The sequence below is a fragment of the Watersipora subatra genome, chromosome 2 (assembly GCF_963576615.1).
Source record: "Watersipora subatra chromosome 2, tzWatSuba1.1, whole genome shotgun sequence".
NCBI lineage: Eukaryota > Metazoa > Bryozoa > Gymnolaemata > Cheilostomatida > Watersiporidae > Watersipora > Watersipora subatra.
The window spans coordinates 29,952,472-29,972,385 of NC_088709.1; the positions used below are offsets into that span (position 1 = coordinate 29,952,472).

General features: G+C 39.0%; 1 protein-coding gene across 3 annotated transcripts in view; it reads right to left on the reverse strand.

Annotated features, from left to right (window-relative positions):
- Positions 1-19,914, reverse strand: part of LOC137386763 (non-lysosomal glucosylceramidase-like) — a 59,939-nt gene that overhangs the window by 2,307 nt on the left and 37,718 nt on the right. For 2 of the 3 annotated variants that reach the window (XM_068072895.1, XM_068072897.1), the window contains exons 14-19: positions 18,271-18,422; positions 15,562-15,705; positions 12,621-12,726; positions 11,912-12,021; positions 5,706-5,897; positions 1,945-2,137 (exon numbers count right to left, since the gene is read on the reverse strand). In XM_068072895.1, coding sequence (XP_067928996.1) covers positions 1,945-2,137; positions 5,706-5,897; positions 11,912-12,021; positions 12,621-12,726; positions 15,562-15,705; positions 18,271-18,422 — 897 coding nt within the window. Of the gene's footprint in view, positions 1-1,944; positions 2,138-5,705; positions 5,898-11,911; positions 12,022-12,620; positions 12,727-15,561; positions 15,706-15,751; positions 15,896-18,270; positions 18,423-19,914 lie in introns of all 3 variants that reach the window. The other variant, XM_068072896.1, reaches the window with a different exon arrangement.

The window sequence follows — 19,914 nt, forward strand, 5'->3', positions numbered from 1 at the left end:
GCTAGTGCCTTGTATGTGCGTTGCTAGTGCCTTGTATGTGCGTTTCTAGTGCCTTGTATGTGCGTTGCTAGTGCCTTGTATGTGCGTTGCTAGTGCCTTGTATGTGCGTTGCTAGTGCCTTGTATGTGCGTTGCTAGTGCCTTGTATGTGCGTTTCTAGTGCCTTGTATGTGCGTTGCTAGTGCCTTGTATGTGCGTTGCTAGTGCCTTGTATGTGCGTTGCTAGTGCCTTGTATGTGCGTTGCTAGTGCCTTGTATGTGCGCTGCTAGTGCCTTGTATGTGCGTTGCTAGTGCCTTGTATGTGCGTTGCTAGTGCCTTGTATGTGCATTGCTAGTGCCTTGTATGTGCATTGCTAGTGCCTTGTATGTGTGTTGCTAGTGCCTTGTATGTGTGTTGCTAGTGCCTTGTATGTGCGTTGCTAGTGCCTTGTATGTGCGTTGCTAGTGCCTTGTATGTGCGTTGCTAGTGCCTTGTATGTGTGTTGCTAGTGCCTTGTATGTGCGTTGCTAGTGCCTTGTATGTGCGTTGCTAGTGCCTTGTATGTGCGTTGCTAGTGCCTTGTATGTGCGTTGCTAGTGCCTTGTATGTGCGTTGCTAGTGCCTTGTATGTGTGTTGATAGTGCCTTGTATGTGCATTGCTAGTGCCTTGTATGTGCGTTGCTAGTGCCTTGTATGTGCGTTGCTAGTGCCTTGTATGTGTGTTGCTAGTGCCTTGTATGTGCGTTGCTAGTGCCTTGTATGTGCGTTGCTAGTGCCTTGTATGTGCGTTGCTAGTGCCTTGTATGTGCGTTGCTAGTGCCTTGTATGTGTGTTGCTAGTGCCTTGTATGTGCGTTGCTAGTGCCTTGTATGTGCGTTGCTAGTGCCTTGTATGTGTGTTGCTAGTGCCTTGTATGTGCGTTGCTAGTGCCTTGTATGTGCGTTGCTAGTGCCTTGTATGTGCGTTACTAGTGCCTTGTATGTGCGTTGCTAGTGCCTTGTATGTGCGCTGCTAGTGCCTTGTATGTGCGTTGCGTTTTACCAACCTAAGATGCACCGTTACCCCATTTTTGATTAAATATTTACCATAGTTGGTGAACTGCAATTGTTTTATTAAATAGGAAAAGAAAAGTTGAGTGCACCCTTGTTCTTCAGGTCATAAGGCAGCTTTGTGAACGCCTACATGGCTTCTGATGCTAGCAATCATGATTGGAAAATGGGTTTGGGTCACCACAAGAATTCACAAAAATGTTGCTGTATGTTTACGGTAGGACCAGCTCTGTCAATCACTTGTCTCACTTCAAAGTAAAAAGCGAGCCATTTTCCTAATTTTTTGTTCCACACGAGATCTACTAATTATATACCCCCTCAACGCTCATTGTGACAACCTGGGATAAAATGAGCGACCCAAGTACATGCGTTTATCAAAAATAAAATAATAATTAGATCGACAGCTGTTCCAACATCTGCCTTTCATACGGAAGGTCGTAGCGCAAGCTGACTACACGCAATGTTTACCATCAATTGGTCAGGGAACTTGGGTTTGGATCACAAAACAATATGGCCACTTTTATTATAAAAACACCTCCCTGACATCAAAGCCAAACCAACGCTGATCAATAACCATATGAACCATGTCTTCTGACGTCCGACAACATAAAACTGCTTAAATATTAAAACAAAACCAATAAAACAGCAAGAAGCAAAGCTTTTAAATAAAATGAAACAGCAAATAAAACAGGAGAGCATGACATACTGAGACACAATGAACTAAAGCAAACAAAAACTGAGTTACTTGAATTTCAAAGGTGATACTAAAATGAGTAAGTGGTAAATGTAAGTGGCAATGAACTGGGAACAAATGTAAAATAGGGATGACTACGTACAGCTGAAGTAACCTAGCAACATGTGGTAAAGTGAAACTACTCATAGCTGACATGGTGAAACTAGAGGACATACACTTACCGGTGAGTAGCTCTTTGTGATACTGTTCAATAGCCCACTGTATGCTCCATATGCAGAGTGGCCGCATGTAGCCCAATGATCTATATATTTCGTTATCCATGTAAGCTTCTGGAGTTTGGTATCCCAGCCCTCGCTGCTCATAGACCTCTCGGTAAACTCCATGTGATGTTTGAAAGGCTTCGCTGAGCATGCCCTAAACGTAGACATATAGACATATGGACTAAAACAGGTCATTCGTATAGTACCAAAAAGTGTTGAATCAGAAAAATTGATTTGTATGTGCTACTAGCTACCAAGGCTGGTTTCATGGACGAATATTCTAAGAAAACAGCCTTGTGTATCGCGGAAAGTGGTCAATGACACACATCTGCTCAAAAAATGGCCAAAGCATTAAAACATGATGAAAAGATGAAAAGTCCACCCTGCCTAAAATTGTGCTGAAAAAACCGAAAAGGATTATGATGAGTCAACTGTTGTGGTGAACTTTTAAAGATAAGTCCTGTTTAGACAATACTCATGGAGAAAAGTTGATCCTCTGGTAGTGATCCAAATGCTCCCAATAAAGTTTTCATACTGTCACAAAGCAATAAGCATGGCCTAATGCTTTGGGGCAAGGGCATAGATCCTAATAGGGCAAGATTCTCATTGCCTTGCCCCATAAGGATCTATTTTCTCCTTATAGGGCAAAGAAAAATTATAGATAACAAACCTCTTTACAGAGGAGAGAATGAAAAAAACCAAAAAAAACTTTATTTTTGGAATTTTGCAATCCATCCTTGATATAGGTCAGTGTTGAATGCCGTAGTTGGTAGTTAGAAGTTCAAGGACACTAAATCAATATTATATCTATGGCTAGTTTCCACTCTTAAACAAGTAGTGCATTGAGAAGGTGAGAGTACCATAATATTATGACTCTATTATCTAATATAAAATTGTAACTGCAATGTGTTTGCGAAAAATCACCAATGGGTTTTAAAGACTGCATGTATTCTTTTAACTGCATGTATTCTTTTAACTGCATGTATTCTGAAAGTATATAATGTAGGGTAGATGGAAAAATATATTTAACATGCAAAATGTGTTTAGACCGACTTTAAATTCAGCTTATTTGACTGGAAACACGTAACTTCTTGCATTTGGTGACAGGCATTCTTAGAGTGAATGTACAGAGCCAAATTAAGATAATAATGTACTTGGTTAATTTTGAGCAGCACAAAGTGCATTTTTGTTTAGTCGTTAACGGAAGCCATGCAAAGTGCCTTGACAAGTGAGTGGTAGTCGCTACCCGAACAGTAAGTTGAACTATAGAGTTATCTTGCCCTAGAGTGATAGTACGCCGCCATATTGCTATGTCGCCATGGAAGCGCGGCGGCCATCTTCTTTTTTGTGCTCTGGACAAATTACTCAATACAAATACATACGGTATGAAATGATGTCTTCATATGATTGTCACTAAACTATGTATGATTAGCTGTACAACCCGGCGTTGCCCGAGTAATAAAAGGGTCTTTGGACAGAAAGTTTATTTTTATATAACATACAGTATACAACATTTACCATTCTAACTTTTAAACTTCATATCATGAGAAAATATTTTTAGGCAGTTCAAATGAATTAAGATGAAAAAGAAAACTGTAAAGGTTTTCAAGCTTTTTCAAACAACTACAACTTTTAAATTTCATATCATGAAAGAATTTTTTCGTTGAAATAAATTATGAAGAAAAATAAAACTGTGTGTTTAAATGTAAATGTGAAATAATTAGCATGTAATGGCTAAATATAATCTGTTTAGCTATAATTAAAACGAAAATCGTTTTAATAAATAGGGTAATAAAAAAATATTTTAGTTTTATATAATCTAGTATAATTAAGTATAATTTACTGTTATTTAACACATAACAACATTTGCCATTCCAACTTTCAAACTACTATCAGGAGAAGAGGGTTTTGTGTAGTTGAAATAAATGAAGAGACAAAATGAAAACAACTGTAAAGATTTTTAAACTTTTTCAAATAACTGTAACTTTCAAACTTCATGAGAAAAAGGTTTTGTGCAGGACAACTAAATTAAAAATAAATAAAACAATTGTAAGGTATGACTATCTATCTTATCTATGAGTAAATGATTGCATTAACTCACTTACTTAACACTATCTATTCAGTGCCTTTGCAAGTCATGTAAGTATTGAATTGCTTTAAATAATAAGTATATATTTGAGTAATAAACTTTAATCATCATTTCTTTAATATGAGCAATAATTACTATCTTAACTGTGGAAATTCATGATCATTGTTTAACCCTTCTCATGGCTGATGTTATTGATCTAGTCAATCACTACGACTGACTAGCACAAAAAAGGGGCGTGGCCTAAACGCTCCTTGTTGTCACCGGAAACAGTCGTGTTGTTGAAGGCACTGTTATCACTCTAGGGGAAGATAACTCTATGAGTTGAACGATTTCACCATTTGCTAAATATGGGATAAACTTTGGCACACTAAAGAAATGGCGCTCACAAATGCAAACCAATCGATAAAGACACAACCATACAACATAGAGAGAAAATTTCAAATCAAAACCTTCAAGCTTTTCATTAAAGACTAGTTTGTGTTTCAAAATTCAGATAAGATCTCAAACAAAAGATTAGCTCAACTACAGACTCATTTCACAAAACTTGAATCGCAAAGTTACACTGTCATGTGAAAGTACAAAATTCTCATTTTCATGGCCAGTTTTCCAAACTGCATTTTAGGTAAACAAAAATACAGGTCATTTTTTACAGCCTATGTTTATATGGACCTCAAAGTTCTAAGGAAATGTATGTTTCTGTTAAAAGCATTAAAACAGTTAAACAGAAACCGCATACAGTATACTTCACCCAAAACAGTTCATTACACAAGGTGAATTATAAAAATTACATTTGTTGAAGTCAATGGCAAGTAAAAATACAGTCAAACATGGATAATTCGAACTTCACGGGACCGAGCGAAAGTGTTCGACTTATCAGAGCGTTCAAGTTATCAGAGCACTGTCACAAGTCCATGTATTTACTTATTTATTAGTAGATACATGAACATATACAAACTATAATATAAATCAAAAGCACAAATGGCTTGTTTCAAATTAAATGCTTCTAATGTAAAGTTTAAAACGTTTTTATCAAAAAGTATAGAGATTTTTCTATCACTTGAGATTGGTTTGTTGTTTGAGGTGATGTTATTGCCAGGACGTTTTTTAGATTGACATTGGCAAAACTTGATCGTTGTTGAAATGCTCAAAAGAAAAGACATCTTTTTTTTAGCGTTTTTCCCATGATCAATTTTGCCAACTTTTCTTTAAGTTTATGCAAAGATTACCTCACTTTACCTTGCTTCCGAAGGGTGATCGCTAAGCGGATGTTTGGCATAAATCAAATTTCATCAAACCTTTAGAAAAGTCGTTGACAAAAATATTTTGCCGATGGTGGTAATAACGACCCTTATGAATTACGAAAAGTTGAGGTTTACCTTTATGGCTTGGAATAAAATGATTTTCTAAAGCGATAACAACCGTTTCGGTAGCCGTTGGGCAAAAAACAGTTCGAGTTAACAGTGTTGAGCTCGAGTTATCTATAGCAATTTATCATTACGTGGGAACGGACCAAAGAAACTGTTCGAATTAACCAGGTGTTCGAGCTATCCGTGGGCGAGTTATCCATGTTTGACTGTACTTCAATTAACTTATGCGCCTGAATTCTTTCTCTGTAAATAATATAACATCTGACCTCTTGTAAAAAGTTTGCAGACAGAGCGTATGAAACTCCGGTCCAGAACTCTTCCGATTGGACAGTAGTTCTGTCAGCTCTACCATCCGGCTTACAGCCATTGATGGCCCCCATTTGACCTCCTCCAAAACCAAGTACATTGTTTTCATAGATTGTGCGAAGAGCAGAGTTTACCTTGGCTGAAGGAAACACCTATAAAAAGAGAGATATTGTAATGGGAGATTTAAAAGATAAATTATTGAAAGCGGTGTTTATATGGCGATCTACCTTGGAGTCATTTTAAGTCTAAACTCTGTAATACCTAGGATTGAAGGTGAAGATGCTGATAGAGAGGTATGTGGTGAATGTCGCCCTACTATAAACTCGACCTAATGTAAACTAACTCAGCTTACACTTTTGTCTTATTTGAATGTTCTCAAAGTTCCTCATGTTTATTTACACATCTACAATGTCTCGAGAAATTGCGAATGTCATATGTTAAAAATTACTCTAACAATAGGATTAAATATTTGTTAACATTTTATTGCATATGTTGAAAGGTTTGTATGGTACAGCGAGTGGAGTAAGAGTTTGACTGTAACATTATCTTTATTATTATATTATTATTATTGTCGTTGTTTTGTAATGTATCCACCAGTTCTACCATTGGCTAAGAGCATAATATTCAAATGATGAAGGAAAAGTGATGATGATGTTTCCCACTTTGTATAGCCTGATTTAAAAGTTTTTTTCCTTATGTTTTTACTTTGCTTTTAAGAAATAAGTGTTCAAAATACTGCATTTGTAAGGTGAGAATTCACAGATGTTAGCTGTGTATAACATTGCAAATACATGTACTCTCCTTAAAGAATGGAACAGTCAATCGGGCTCAACTTGATAGTCGTAACTGAGTCTTCAACATACAAGTTCTTATAGATAGGCTCGTCAATAGACCTTCTAGAAACCTTGATGAGTTTGCCAATTTTCGCTCGATGAGTTTAGTAAATAAATATTTAAAAACAGTATTGAATTTGCTGGCAGACAAAAAGCATGCATATGTTTACTGCCTGGATAACTTCTAAGTGCTAAAAGTGTTACATATTAGCTGTGCAGTCAGCTTTCTTTTAGCCGTGCTATAATCGCATAATTGTCTAATAACCCATAGCTATGGGCTTGCTAACTAAGTCAGTTCCTTTATGTGCTTCTTACATGTTAGGTGTGTTTTCTGTGATACAAGACTTATTGTGATAATACAATACAACAACTACAACACAACAGCTGGTGTCAGGAACGAACATTGTGGACTCACAGCCAGCATTTTTCTATTGTCTTGCTATGGATCCTAACATAAAAGCTTTGATCGATGCTATGCAGAAACAGCAACAACAGTTCTAGCAGCAAAACGCTGATCTACAGAAGCAGTTTATCTCCTTGTTTGAATCTACCAAGAGTGATAGTGCTGCATCAATACCAGTAGCTGTCGCCATACCCAAGTTTGAAGCATACGACAGGGGTAAAGAAAAATGGAACCAGTACCTTCAACGTTTCAATCAGCACTTTAATGTGTATCGGGTGGTAGATGACAGTCAGAAACGAGCATGCTTACTATCTTGGGTAGGAGCTGAGACATACGACTTGTTGTCAAACTTATTTGGCGCAGAGGATATTACAAGCAAGTCATTTACTGAGTTGTCGGAGAAACTTAATGAACACTTTGCAGATACCATACATGTTCAGGCAGCAAGATTTGAATTTTCTCAATGTAAGATGAAGACTGGTCAGTCCTATGTTGATTGGGCTGCAGAACTTCGTGGACTCGCACGGCACTGTGCTTTCACGTGCAAAAGCACAGGCTGTGGCACTAGTTATGTTGATGAACAAATTCGTGACATAATCATTAAAGAGACGCCACATGCTGATGTACGTCGCCAGTGTCTACTTGATGCTGATCTCTCTCTTAATGATGTTCTTAAGAAGGCTACAGCATTCATCAAGACAACGGAGACCGATAAAATTCTCAAGGGGGAGACAACTTCTCCAGCTATCGAAGACACAGTAAACAAAATTTCAGGTCAGTACAAGCAAAGATCACGCCGAGGTCAACAAACCATTGGAAAGCAACAAGCTAATGCACAGAACACAGGTATGTTGAAGTCTTGCCCTAGCTGTTACATTAAACATGACAGAAAAAATTGTCCCTGCAGAGCATTTGTCTGCAGGAAATGTGAGGTCAAAGGTCACATTGAGGCTGTCTGTATGGCTAAGACAGCAACACAAAGTCAGACAGAACAGTCTGCTACGACAGTTGAAAACTCTGTGTTAAGTGTGCTCACTGATGCAAGTGAACCTTATCATTCAGTACATGCAGTTTCAGATAATCTTTTCCAACGAGTCAATAGAAAGGTTTGGATCAAAACTGTTGTCAATGGTCATGATGCAATGTTTCAATGGGACACAGGGGCTACTTGCTCTATAGTTGATTTGCAAGGCTACCAAAGTCTTGGATCACCCCCCCTCTTACCTGTCAGTACCCATCTTAAAGCATATGGGCAGAGTGAGTTACAGATTAAAGGACAATGTTCAGTTAGTGTGAAGGTAGGAGATGTGGAAAAACAAAATCTCAAACTTCTTGTTGTAAACACAACACAAGGCTCAAACCTTTTTGGTCTAGATTGGAGTGACAAATTCGGTCTCTCTCAGCAGGGGCTAGCTATATTGACACAGGGTAGTTGTGATGTTACCTGTACTGTCACAGGAAGTAACCCTATTGGATTTAGGGACAAAATCGCTGCACTCTCCTCTAAGTACTCTGATGTCTTCAAGACAGGTCTTGGCCGATGTAAAAAGGTAAAAGTACCAGTACGCTTGAAACCAGGAAGCACACCAAGCTTTTCTAAACCTCGTGTAGTGCCATTCTCTAGACGCCAAGCTGTAAAAGAAGAGCTAGATCGATTAGTTAAAGCTGGTGTTTTGGAACATGTGGACTTTAGTGATTATGCTGCTCCAATAGTAGCAGTTTCCAAACCAAATGGAAGAGTGCGTATATGTGGTGATTTCAAGATGTTGAACCAACAAATATCAATTGATCAACACCCATTACCAAGCCTTGAAGAGTTGCTAGAGAAGTTGAGAGGCGGGGTACACTTTTCCCAGATAGACCTGGCAGATGCCTACTTGCAACTAGAGTTAGATGATAATGCAAAGAAGTTGTGTGTCATCAACACTCAATGTGGTTTGTTTCGCTACAACAGGATGTGTTTTGGATTGGCATCAAGCCCTGCACAGTTTCAGCGATGCATGGACTCAATGATTGCTGACTTACCTGGAGTTGCAGCATACTTGGATGATCTGATTGTCACTGGTAGCAGTGAGAGTGAGCACTGGTCTAACCTCGACAAACTCTTAGCTAGACTACAGGAGTATGGGCTCCGCATACAAAGAGAGAAATGCGAGTTCTTTAAGAATGCTGTTGAATACCTAGGTCACATAATAGACAAGAACGGCAAGACTCCCTCGAATTCTGCAATAGAGGCTATTGAACAGCTTCCACGACCACAGAACTTACAACAGCTACAGGCGTTTTTGGGCAAGATCAACTATTATGGCTCATACATTGCTAACCTGTCTAGCAAAGCAGCCCCCCTCTACAAGTTTCTTCGTGAAAATGTCGAGTTTGACTGGACTGACGAGTGTGACAAGGCCTTCCATGTTCTTAAAGAAAGTGTCATCAAGGCTACCAAACTTACCCATTTTGACCAGAGTAAACCGCTGGTTCTAGCAACAGACGCATCTAACTATGGAATTGGGGCAGTACTCCTACAAGAGGAAAATGGAGCTGAAAGACCACTAGCACATGCATCAAAGACATTGAGCGTGCACCAAAAGAATTACTCACAGATAGAGAAAGAAGCGCTTTCTATCATCTATGGAGTGACTAAGTTTAGACAGTATCTATATGGGAGACGTTTCACGCTCATTACTGATCATAAACCCCTGGTTGCCATGTTTTCACCAGAAAAGAATACCCCCGTTTTAACAGCTCAGCGACTGCAGAGATGGGCCCTCACACTGATGGCTTATCAGTATGACATCAGGTACAAACCTACAGCACAGCACGGCAATGCAGATGGCTTGTCCAGGTTACCTATAGGGGCAGACCCGAAGTTTGACCATGATGAAGAGAAGGAGAGCATTGAGGTCTCACACACTATACAAGAGGAGCTCGATCATGGTCCCCTTGACGATGAGGCTGTTAAACAAGAAACCATGAAAGACACATCACTACAGATAGTGAAAGAGTGGATACTGAATGGCCTTTGGCCCAGTAAGCTTACAGCTAGCTATGAACATTTGCGGCCATATTGGAATATGAGGGAGTCTCTTTTTGTTCATGGGGAGGCTGTGCTTTTGCAACGTGATGGCACTACTAGAGTTGTCATTCCACAGGCTCTGAAGAGTAAAGTGTTAGACTTGCTGCATACATCACACTGGGGTGTAGAAAGAGTAAAACAGCTTGCTCGTCGATACGCATGGTGGCCTAGCATCAATGCAGACATAGAACAGCTAATCAAAGCTTGTGAACCTTGCCGAATCTGTGCTAATGACCCAGCCAAGACTTACCAAAGTTGGCCGTCCACCCAACTACCATGGGAACGAATTCATTTGGATTATGCAGGACCTTTTAAAGGTCAGATGTGGTTGGTTTGTATAGATGCACATTCCCGATATCCGTACGTTGATATGCTAGATGTAGGAAAAACTACTTCTAAGGACACAATTGGCGTGCTACGACAGATCTTTGTACATGAAGGTCTTCCTTGGACTATTGTTACAGACAACGGCCCACAATTCGTGTCAAATGAATTTGACCAGTTCTGCACCATGCATGGCATTAAACATATAACATCTCCCGCATTCCATCCTGCATCGAATGGAGAAGCGGAGAGATTTGTCCAGACTCTTAAGCAATCTGTAGAGAAGAATTGTGCAGGAGGGGAGAAAATCAAGACTGCCCTACAACTGTTTTTAACCACTTACAGATGTTTACCTCATCCCTCTTTGAACTGGAAATCACCTGCTGAAGTTCTACATGGATGACAGCCGAGAAATACTCTGACCTTGCTGAAACCAATTCAGAACAAGAAAACTCTTTCACCAGGTCAAGCATCTTCTACATCATCACGGTATGAAGTAGACTCTTTGGTTTATGCAAGGAACTATAGCTCTGGACCTAAGTGGATACCTGGAACGATAATTAACAAGCTGGGTAACATACTGTATGCTGTGCGAACATACCGTGGTGTATGGAGACGACATGCCAATCAGCTACAAGCTAGACTTCAAGTTAATGATACATCGACCAATGACAATATCATCACAGCTTCAAATGATCTTAACATCCAACCTGCCCAATCTGTACCTGATGAGAGGCCAGTACAAAGTCCCAGATATCCTACTCGTAATAGAAGACGACCTGATTACTATGACAGTTCTAAGTTCTAACAAGGTCATGACTAACCATAAACTCAGAATAGTGAGGGAGATGTGTTACATATTAGCTGTGCAGTCAGCTTTCTTTTAGCCGTGCTATAATCGCATAATTGTCTAATAACCCATAGCTATGGGCTTGCTAACTAAGTCAGTTCCTTTATGTGCTTCTTACCTGTTAGGTGTGTTTTCTGTGATACAAGACTTATTGTGATAATACAATACAACAACTACAACACAACAAAAAGTCTTCAGGAACATTAATTGAACTAAAACTTCCACCTCAGAGAAATCACAGTAACACAACTCTGAACAATTCAGCAAGGAATTACATTAATAGTGTCAGCAACACCTCGAGGATTGACTACGATGTCCACTTATCAAACAAGATGTCTGCTGACTACAAGTCAGAGGCTGTTCATGTTTTTAAGAGCCATTGTACAAACAACGGCTCTGCGATCTTGGTTGGTCATTCCTGAGTCCAGTAGCAAGAGAACCTCTGCAACTGGAGACATGCCCAGTTGCAGGGAGCAATTTTAAGGTTGTATGTCACTTCTGTCACCACTAGTGACTTTTTTGAGAATTGAACCCCAGCCTGTTGGTTGGAGATCAGGTGCTCTAGACCACTAGGCCATCTAGACCACTAGGCCACTGACGCTATCTAAAAGCTATACAACAGCAGATGCTAATTGAGAGCTATACAATGGCAGACATGTGAGCAGTAAAGACAGCCATCTAACCTGTTCATCTGTGATTCCACACGACTTGAGGTACCAATTGCCGCAGAGCTGGTCAGACATGATATGCTCGTGATGACTGCTTTTGCTGGAGTCATAGTTGTAATACTTTCCTACAAAAAATGAAGCCAGTTTCAATGCTCAGTACAAATAAATTTGATCAAAACAATAAACGCTTTATACTAATTTAAAGACTACAAAACATGAAGTAAAAAATTTACGTCAAATAAAATAAACAACCATAGAAATATTGCTTTTCAGAACAATAACTTTCCGAGCAATATCTAAAGAAATTTTTTCTGAACAAATGGCCAGCTAGGCCAAGTTTACAATTTCATAAGTATACAATTATCAGCAAATTTGTTTTAATATTTTCACGGCACAAACAACTTACTGCCTGTGGCAGCCTCATAAACAGATAAACAGTTGAACTCTTAAAGAGTATTTTTGGTCAATATCGCTGCCAGCTGTTGACAAATATGTAACAAACAGACCAATCAATTGATAACTGTTGACAACTAATTTGCAGACAGCAAGTGATTGACAACTCTTGAACAAAAACTGGCAAACATAGCAACCAATTAGCATTCGCTAATACAAGAAACAACAATTGAGCACCGGTAGCTATTGGCAATTGATAACAAACAACTGGCAAACGTGAGTAATTTTCAATTTCTGACTAAAAACTAACAATTATGTAATCAAAACAAACCATTCCAGAGTTTCTCATCGAAAGCTTTTGATGCTCTGTTCAGAATCTGTTGAAAATGCTCTATATGTTCAGTTTTGTCCAGGATCCTACACATCTCTATTGTGGCCTGCAACAATGAGTACATTGCTAGACAAAAAATAACAAAAGGTATAACATTTGTATGATGAAATTTTAACCCGATTATTTAGAGTAGGCAAAGGAAATAGTAAACAGAGTGAACTCTGCTATAATAGTCAAAGTTGTCGTTCAATCACCTGGAAATTAGATTCAGTAAACTTTGGCTAATGCACAGCCCGCCCACGGTTTCAGTAATTCATGATAAAAAAAATTTTATTAAAAAATTACACAAAAGAAAATTAATTATAAAAGAGCACTAAAAAAATTAAAATATGTAAATATGCGTACATAAACTACATTTACAGACATATGACTTCCTCCACACAATGAACCCAGCTAATCACAAGTGCGAATATGCAGACCAGATGAAGTCCAAACTAGGCCTGTACTACAGAAGTGCATTTTCTGGTGTAATATACTGGGACTGAAGTTGAAATATGAACTGAAAGTCAATCAAGATAACTTCAATTTACTTACTTATTATATAGGAAATACTTATTATATAGGAAATAAATATAATATGTTTAGAAAGCAGTTTAAGTGCTTTTGAGTTGAAATTTGGCTCATATGTTAGATGCTATTTCACAGATTTTTATTTGTTGCAGGGAAACACCGGTCCTCACTAACCGCAAAATGCGAAAGATTACTGTAACTGTAAATTGTATGACGATAAACACTCGAACACAACTAACAGAACTTACACAGACTACAGATCATGCCTCGGCTTATTAATTACCCCTAGCAGATTCATAAGAAGCAAGTGTGCATTGAGAAATGGCAAAAATGGAAGATTAGTGTCAAATTTGCAGCCAGCTACAATATCTCAGTAGATCTACTGGCTTGAACTCCAAATGTTTCTCAGCTTTTAAATATGTACAATTTAATATAAATCTTAAATAGTTTCATCATGCTACTAGTCCACAACATCCACAACATTACGGCATTAGCAAACAATGGACAAACATTGGTGAGAGAACAAGAAAGAATAGCAGAGCTGAGACCACATTAAAGGTTGACTTGCAACAAAATTCACATTACAGTTATTTGAAATCAAAAGATTCACCATGTCTTACTCTGCTGTGATGTAGGTGCAAAATATGTGGAAATGTGATTACAAGCGCGTAAAAGCTCCAAAACGAATAGTTAATCGCCGCCATCACGAAACTGCCGTAGATTAGAAACCCTTTCCAAAACGGTTCAAATTGGACGTAATTGAACACGATGGCTTCTGTTTACACTTTGATGCAACTTCATTCGTCGGAATATTTCCACATATATACTTTCACGCATTCAATAAAACCATGTCTATTGTTCTTACGCGTCTATTTCATAATCATTATAATGCTGTCACTCTGAGCACAGATATCCCAAAACCTACCGTGAAAATTCGTTTAATTTTGTAACCTTAGCTCGAAGGAGTGCATATCAATCTCTGATAAACATGACCGAGCCTGTTGGTCCCTATGATAGTCGAAAAATGCTGCAGAAATTATTCGCTCTGTTTGGCAGGAAGTATGGGTCACATGATCAGATTTCGACTAGATGATTAGACTAAGCCGAATCAAAACAGTAAAGTAGCGTACATCTGTGTTTGATACGGGCTCTTCGGTAGAACCCGAAGTGTTTGTCAAAAACAAATGCTACGAGATGTTTTATATTGAGCCTTTTATTGGCCTTCAATTCCTGTGAGAAAATCACATGTCAAAACAATAACCAAATCGTTTGAGCACCAGAAAAATAAATTGATTCCAATCTACGGCGGTTTCGTGATGGCGGCGATTAACTGTTCAATTTTGAGCTTTTAAGAGCTTGTAATCACGTTTCCATATATTTTGCACCTACAACACGGCAGAGTAAGAAGACATGGTGAATCATTTGATATCAAATAACTGTAATGTTAACTTTGTTGCAAGTAAACATTTAAACTTATGCCTAAAGGAAGCATACACTGACCTGGGAACAATCGTGGCGCATCTAAGTAAATACCTGCACTACACTATATTGAGTAGACAAGGCCCTATCGTCCCATAACCGAGACATATCGACACACAGCATATCAGTCTGGGGATACCAGACTATTATATGGAATATCTAAAATGAGCAAATGGATAGATGAATTACACTGGCTTAGGAAGAGAACAGCCTGGAAAAGAGAAGCAAAAAACAGGTTATATTGAGAGGAAAATGTTGAGGCCTCCGTCCAACAGTGGACAACGGATATGGGTTGAACATGATGAGGACATACATGTATTAGGCCATATTGAGGCAACTACATGTATATCAGATAAACTCAAACTAGGTATGGCTGACACACACACTAGGTATGGCTGACACACACACTAGGTATGGCTGACACACACACTAGGTATGGCTGACACACACACTAGGTATGGCTGACACACACACTAGGTATGGCTGACACACACACTAGGTATGGCTGACACACACACTAGGTATGGCTGACACACACTAAGTACTGCTGACGCACACTACGGACTGCTGAGTCAATGACCCACAATATTTTGGACAACTTGGACTGAAACTTGGTGATACCTGACCAGACAGACCATACTGAACTACACTAACCCATAACCTGTCTCCTTGAAGAAGCGCATAATAAGAAACAGAAGATTAGAAAAAACACATAATTTTTATAGTGGTAAAGAATGAAGCCCCTTCTCCGTATTTGACCAGAGATCATTTATGCCTGACACCATGAACAGAATGAAGGATGCATTAGGATTAGCAAAGTTTGTTTGATTCTAACCTCAGCCGACAGAAATGATCTACACCAATGACAAACCCTGACCCATTATGCACATACCCTGTTGGCAGCTAGCCAGAGACCACCGCAGTACGCACTCGTGCCTGTAGCCGTCCACGAATCATACGTTTGATCGGCATAGCCCGAGTTCTCAATCATACCATCGTTGTCTGTGTCAAACTGCATAGATTTATTCATTACCGTCTGCAAGAGAAAAGAGTGAGGGGTCAGGGAATAGCGAAAGACGTACCCTGTTGGCAGCAAGCCATAGACCTCCACAATACGCGCTTGTGCCAGTAGCCGTCCACATGTCATACGTTTGATCAGCGTAGCCCGAGTTCTCAATCATGCCATCATTGTCTATGTCAAACTTCATTGATCTCTTCAGAACTGCCTGCAAAATGCTTAACAGCTCTGCCCCGTGATTGATAAAAGATCGATTTAGCAAAGGAATTCTCTTAAAGCAATAATTATGTAGAGATGACAACTCCCATAGTGAGTGTTGTGCGGATGAGTAGAATTGATGATATGATGGTTCTAATGATTGCATATCGTCATAGACCACAATAACCAGGTAGTGAAGACATCTTGCAGCAACTGCTGTACATGAGAATATACAACTTTATTAACCTTCAGGGTCAGCGTTGCAACTGGAGAATGGTCGATGCAATGTTTTTAGTTTTAGTTTTTGCGGTTTGGCAGCGATCACTTACTAGATATACATGTATATACTAAAAACTGTCATCCGAAGTCAAACAACGCATTTTAAATCACTTTCTGGCCACACCTTAGCTTTACCTCTTTAAATTTAGACACTGTTAACTGCTGCTTACCTGCCCGCATTAAAAACACATAAAAACGAGCAATAATTTTGGGCTACAAATGGAGGACAACGTAACAAACATGACAAGAGAACCAAGACTAACTGTCAAACCTAAAAAATATCATATGTCAACATAATCATGGTTAAAACAAAACGTTTAACTTGCAATTTAATTTAACTTAACGTTTAACTTCTTAGCAATCAATTAAGTTCTTTGATATTAAAGGCACTTATGCACATCTAAATAAATGATTTCCTATTCTGTCGTAGAATGCTATAATTCTGGTAGTAGGGTGTCGGTGTCGACGAAGCACGCTTTCAAACAGTATACGAATGATGATGTTAGAATTGGTGAGTCAAGAGAATTAAGCATACTGTTTCCATGCTTGGAGTTGTCCACTTTGCAAACTTTTCTATATTACAAATATGTGTGGTTAGCTTCGTTAGTCTATGTATCTATGTAATGTATCTATGTGATGTATCTATGTATGTAATGTATCTATGTATGTAATGGGTATGTCCTCCTAACTACAGACAATCTGTCTGAAGACTTTCATGTGATTTACTTTGATACACCCTCAAGCTTTAGGCACAAAAACTTTTGGGCCGAAAGTTTGGCTAATACATTCCTCGGGCCAATGAGACTGAGTGCATTAGACTGAAGTCAACCAAGTTAATCGGCCACCTTGCGATGCCTAAAAATAATTGTGTCAGAGATAAAGATTGCTTATTTATATCTACATTTTGTTTATTTGTTAGAAAATTACCAGAATAAAATAATAAAAATTAGTAATTCAAGCTGTACTGTTTACCAAGCAAATCCGGGTATACCTGCTTGTTTTATAATTGTAATCATTTCAAACCTGATACAACTCTCGTGTGTGATGGGTTGGTTTCTTAGTTGTTTGGCATACACCAGTTTTCAACCTGTCTTATTTTGTTTGGAACATGGAAAGTTTTGAAAAACTTACAACAGACTAAATTATTCTATTGTAATGTCTGTTTATTATGCAGCGAAAAAAACCTTATGCGTGTTATGAGATAGCTCACAATCACACAAATACTCAAATAAAACGCCATTTCCTAAATGATTCCAAATACTTTTACAACATCAACCTTTAGTGGCAAGCCCGAAACAACACATAATACAAAATAAACGGTACCTCAGCAGCTTTAATGAATGTGTCACAACGTTGCGACAGAAACTCTATACCTAGCAAGTCTCTAGAGACGGTGCAGTGTTCTCTCCTCACTTCCTGTTATTATTTATACATTAGCAGAAGGATAATTAGTCTTGGGACAGACAGTAACAGCTATTATTCCTCATTACCTAAATGTTGATCACCCCAAACGGCGAGAGACGCCCTGCCATTTAAGCCTGGTTCCCATATATGCTGTAGACATCAGTAGCAGGATCGCAGGGATATCGACAGTGAAATGGGAACCTACGCGCTGAGTACAGCCAGTAGTTGCCGGGGTTCAACGCAAGAGACAGCGCTGTTCAACGTTCACCAAGCTATGACAAAAACCTTCCCAAAATGCACTGCACGGGTGAAGGTCAGCACTTTTGAAACGACATGGTGAGTAGCCATTTTATGCGATCACCAGCGACATAGTTTTATGTGAATGTAAGTTGCCGAGCCTAGCGCCGCAAGCGTTTTACTGCGCGATATTACTGCCGGGTCTTGCAGCTGATATGGGAACCAGGCTTTATGAATAGATTCTACAGTTGTCTACCAAACTTCGTGTAAACCACATCAATTTACTTATATCATTTTATGGTCATATTGCTTGCATGGACCAGAACTATTTGTAACAGCAAGACAGCCTTCCTGTGACAAGTCAACTCTATATCCTACCCGTGATCACACACGTTACTGTGATGAGGATTTATGATGGAGTTTAGGAAAACATGAGAAATGATGAGTCCTGGTCAGGATACATACCAGCACAACGGGGAACATGTCTGACAGGTACTCCCTATCCTTGGTGATGTGGTAATCTCTCATCACCTGCAGGACAAACTTGGGGTTGAGGTCCTTCCAGTCAGCAGTAGGGTGAATAGTGTAAGAGTTGATATTACTCCAAGGTTCATCCTCTGCAGGTAAGAGATCAATTGAGAGACGGAGTAAAAGCTGATGTGCATCAATAACGCAAGTAGAAGGCTGAATGAATACTATTACAACTAGGGATCTCCAGGAGCCAGCATGACACAGTTGGTAGGACAGCTGACAGCATGATATAGCGTTGGTCACAAACAATACCCCTGCTTTTAGGCATGTTAAAAACATTTCGATAGTGCAATTTTTGGTGCTAGACACAGGGTGGCCTAAAGGGGCCTGATCTGCCAACAACAGGTCAGGGTTCAATTCCCAATAGAGGGCACTGGTGGTTACAGGAATGACATCCGACCTTAAAGGTTGACTTGCAACAAAATTCACATTACAGTTATTTGGTATCAAAAGATTCACCATGTCTTACTCTGTTGTGTTGTAGGTGCCAAATATGTGAAAATGTGATTACAAGCTCTTAAAAGCTCAAAAGCGAAAAGCCGTCGTAGATTGGAATCTGTTTATTTTTCTGACGTAATCATTCCAGTTTGGTTATCGTCTTGTCACGTATGTTCTCACGTGCATTGTAAGGCCAATAAAAGGCTCAATATAAAACTTATTGTAGCACTAGTTTATGACAAACACTTTGGGTTTTACTGAAGACACCGTATCAAATATACATGCTCGCTACTTTACAGTTTTGTTTCGGCATTATTCAATCGTCAAGTCGTAATCTGATCACGTGACCCAATACTTCGCAAATAATTTTTGCAGCTCTTTTTGATTATCACATCTAACCAACAGGCTCGTCATGATTATCAGACAATGATATATACTCCTTCGAGGTAAGGTTAAAAAGTTTAACGATTTTTTATGGTAAGTTATAAGATATCAGTGCTAAAAGTGACAACATTATAATGACGATAAAACAGACGCGTAAAAACAATAGACATGGTGTTACTGAATGCGTGAAGTATATTTGTGAAAATATTTCGACAAATGAGGTTGCATGAAAGTGTAAGCAGAAACCATCCTGTAACAACTACGTCATATTTGAGCCGTTTTGGAAAGCGAATCCAAACTACGGCGGTCTTTGTGGCTGCGATTTTCTGTTCGTTTTTGAACTTTTAAGAGCTTGTAATCACATTCCCACGTCTTTTGCACCTACAACTTATCAAAGTAAGACATGGTGAATCTTTTGATACCAAATAACAGTAATGTGAATTTTATTGCAAGTCAACCTTTAAATTGCTCTTTGCGACTGGATATGTCTCTAGTCGTTGAGGTTCCTTTGCTATTGGACTCATACATGTCCAGCCAAGATCACAGAGCCTTCGTTTGAGTAACAACGCTTTTAAAACACACACACAGTCTCTGTTTGCAGTAAGCTAAAAGGGTGGTCACATAAGAGCCCAAACAAACTAAACGGCGCAAAACGACGTCGGTGTCAGTTGTAAACTGATCGGTCGAAGACATTTCTGGCCGAAACGAACCATTTCGGTCCTGCTTGTAATTTCGTGGCCGAACCCCTGTTCTTAC